Source organism: Microtus ochrogaster, linkage group LG4 (assembly GCF_000317375.1).
Source record: "Microtus ochrogaster isolate Prairie Vole_2 linkage group LG4, MicOch1.0, whole genome shotgun sequence".
Taxonomy (NCBI): Eukaryota; Metazoa; Chordata; class Mammalia; order Rodentia; family Cricetidae; genus Microtus; species Microtus ochrogaster.
Genome location: NC_022030.1, coordinates 24,880,827 through 24,883,542, shown reverse-complemented (window position 1 = coordinate 24,883,542; position 2,716 = coordinate 24,880,827). Strand labels below are relative to the sequence as shown.

General features: G+C 42.7%; 1 protein-coding gene across 1 annotated transcript in view; it reads left to right on the top strand.

Moving 5' to 3' along the window:
- The window catches only part of Man2a1 (mannosidase alpha class 2A member 1), a 170,514-nt gene that overhangs the window by 120,745 nt on the left and 47,053 nt on the right, over positions 1 to 2,716 (top strand). Inside the window, exon 13 of the mRNA XM_005361333.2 lies at positions 2,251 to 2,416. Coding sequence (XP_005361390.1) covers positions 2,251 to 2,416 — 166 coding nt within the window. The remainder of the gene's footprint in view (positions 1 to 2,250; positions 2,417 to 2,716) is intronic.

Below are 2,716 nucleotides of genomic sequence, written 5' to 3'. Positions count from 1 at the left end.
TCCACAGTGACCCCTCCCCAGGCTCCACAGTGACCTCTTCCCAGGCTCCACAGTGACCCCTCCCCAGGCTCCACAGTGATCCCTCCCCAGGCTCCACAGTGACTCCTCCCAGGCTCCACACTGACCCCTCCCCAGGCTCCACAGTGACTCCTCCCCAGGCTCCACAGTGACTCCTCCCCAGGCTCCACACTGACTTTCCTTTAAAATTGCTCCTGAGGCTTAGGTGGGGCTCTAACGAGTAGTAGCGTGTTCAGTGCTCTCTGTAAATATGCTTGTGTCTGGTGGCTTCTTTTATCTGTTCTTGTCCATGTGTATGGAATATCAATGAGTCAGTGGCGACAGGGCTGCAAGTTAGGTCCTCTTGTCCTGTTGCGTAGACTTACCAGCCTACAGGACTAGGGACATTCTTACAGTTATATCACTTGTAATATTCCAGAGTAATATTTAAGACATAAATGTGCCTTCTGCTAAGTAATGTATAAGTGAAATGGTTTATATATTTTGTGCCTTATCATCTTTCATATTTTTATTCTGTGTTCTTTGCTTTGTTAGATACTTTATTTCTTAATGAGTTATAATATGTATGGAAATGAAGATGTATAAGAACAAGCGTATGAGGACTTTCTGATGTTGTTGAGCAAATAGAAGCTATGTCATAACTACCGTAGAGGTTCTGTGTTAGTGTGGGACCTGGGGACTGCTCTAGATGTTCTGTGTTAGTGGGGGAGGTGGGGACTGCTCTAGATGTTCTGTGTTAATAGAGGTGAGGACTGCTCTAGATGTTCTGTGTTAATAGAGGTGGGGACTACTCTAGATGTTCTGTGTTAATAGAGGTGGGGACTGCTCTAGATGTTCTGTGTTAATAGAGGTGGGGACTACTCTAGATGTTCTGTGTTAATAGAGGTGGGGACTACTCTAGATGTTCTGTGTTAATAGAGGTGGGGACTACTCTAGATGTTCTGTGTTAACGGGAAGTGGGGACTACTCTAGATGTTTTAATGGGGCCACTGTTCTAGATATGTAACAGGGAGGTCATTACTGTCTTGACTGTTCGATGTTCCTGCTGTTAACACATTTTCTAGGAAAATTAAAGATTTTAGATCATAAAAATATTCACTAGTGAATCAGTGAACAGCATCAACCCCTGTTCTTTTTGAAATGCTGGTTTATTTATTTATGTAAATGAGCTGTGATGTAAGACCATAAGTCCCTAGACTTCCCAAGCTCTGTCACCTGGTGGTGTGCATCATGTCTGCTGCACTGTGGAGCAGGGTCAGGAGAAGTCAGGACAGTGAGGAAATAAGATGTGCGTGCTTCAATGAAGAATGGTTGCTCAGTGGAGCACAGGAAAAAGGAGGCGGGGCTTAGAAACCGTTTGTGAAGAGTTCTGTCTGAAAGCACCCTGTAAAATTAAACATGGTGTACCACAGTGAGCTTTTGCCAGCATAGCAGAGGTCCCACCGAAAAAGCAGTTTGTGGTTTGTTCCTGCTAAGAATGGTGCTGTTGCAGATACCGATGGAAGTTACTCTCATGATTCTCATTTTCCTTTGTTTGACTGAGCCCCCCCCCCAAGTCTTTTTTTCTTAATTATATTTGTCATAACATTTGGGGCCTTCTTATAACTAGATTTACTTTAAATAAACTTTTTTTTTTAATCCCAGAACCAAATTTCTTGAGCACAGCAATAAGGGACCGCTCTATAAAATATACACGTGTATTATGAGATTTGCATGTATGATCATACAAGTTCTAAAATGAGTGTCAGATTTTTATTTGAAGTTAATTATGCATAAATTGCAGACAATTTATGATTTTTAAAATTTTTATTTTTAGTCAACACAGTGAAGAAAATATTAGATGAAAATATGAGAGCACTGATTCTTTTAGATAGCTAAAATGATACTCCTATGTCTTTGAGGGATATAGAAGGTGTTTAATATGCATATTAATATGAAGACTTGCTAGGCTCTTCTCCTCTTTCAAGGTCTGTGGTGTTTGCTGTGAGGAAAGTCACTCTGGACATTCTCTCAGGATGGTTTCTCTCTGTAGCCCTGGCTGTCTTGGAACTCACTCTGTAGACCAGGCTGGCCCCAAACTCAGATCTGCCTGCCTCCTAAGTGCTGGGATTAAAGGCATATGCCACCATGCCCGGCTTCCTGTGTATATGCCTGGGAACTGGAGCCTTAGGAAGAGCATTGGAGAAATGAAAGTGGTTGGAGATTGCGGCATTGACACTGCTGTCTTTGCAGGTATCTCGTGGTCTACAATCCTTTTGAACAAGAACGGGCCTCGGTGGTGTCCGTCTGTGTGAACTCTGCTGCAGTGCAAGTGCTGTCTGATACAGGAAAGCCCATGGAGGTTCAAGTCAGCGCAGTCTGGAATGACGCAAGAACCATTTCACAAACAGCCTATGAGGTATGCGGTGGCCATAGAACAGAAAAGACACTGAAAAAGATAAAGGACTAAAAGAAAAAAGCTTGGTCAGGGTCCATAGTTTGTACCTGCATTATAGGGTGCATAGCTTATACTTGTATAATGGGGTTCATAGCTTATACTTGTATAATGGGGTCCATAGCTTATACTTGTATAATGGGGTCCATAGCTTGTACCTGCATAATGGGGTCCATAGCTTATACTTGTATAATGGGGTCCATAGCTTGTACCTGCATAATGGGGTCCATAGCTTGTACCTGCATAATGAGGTCCATAGCTTAT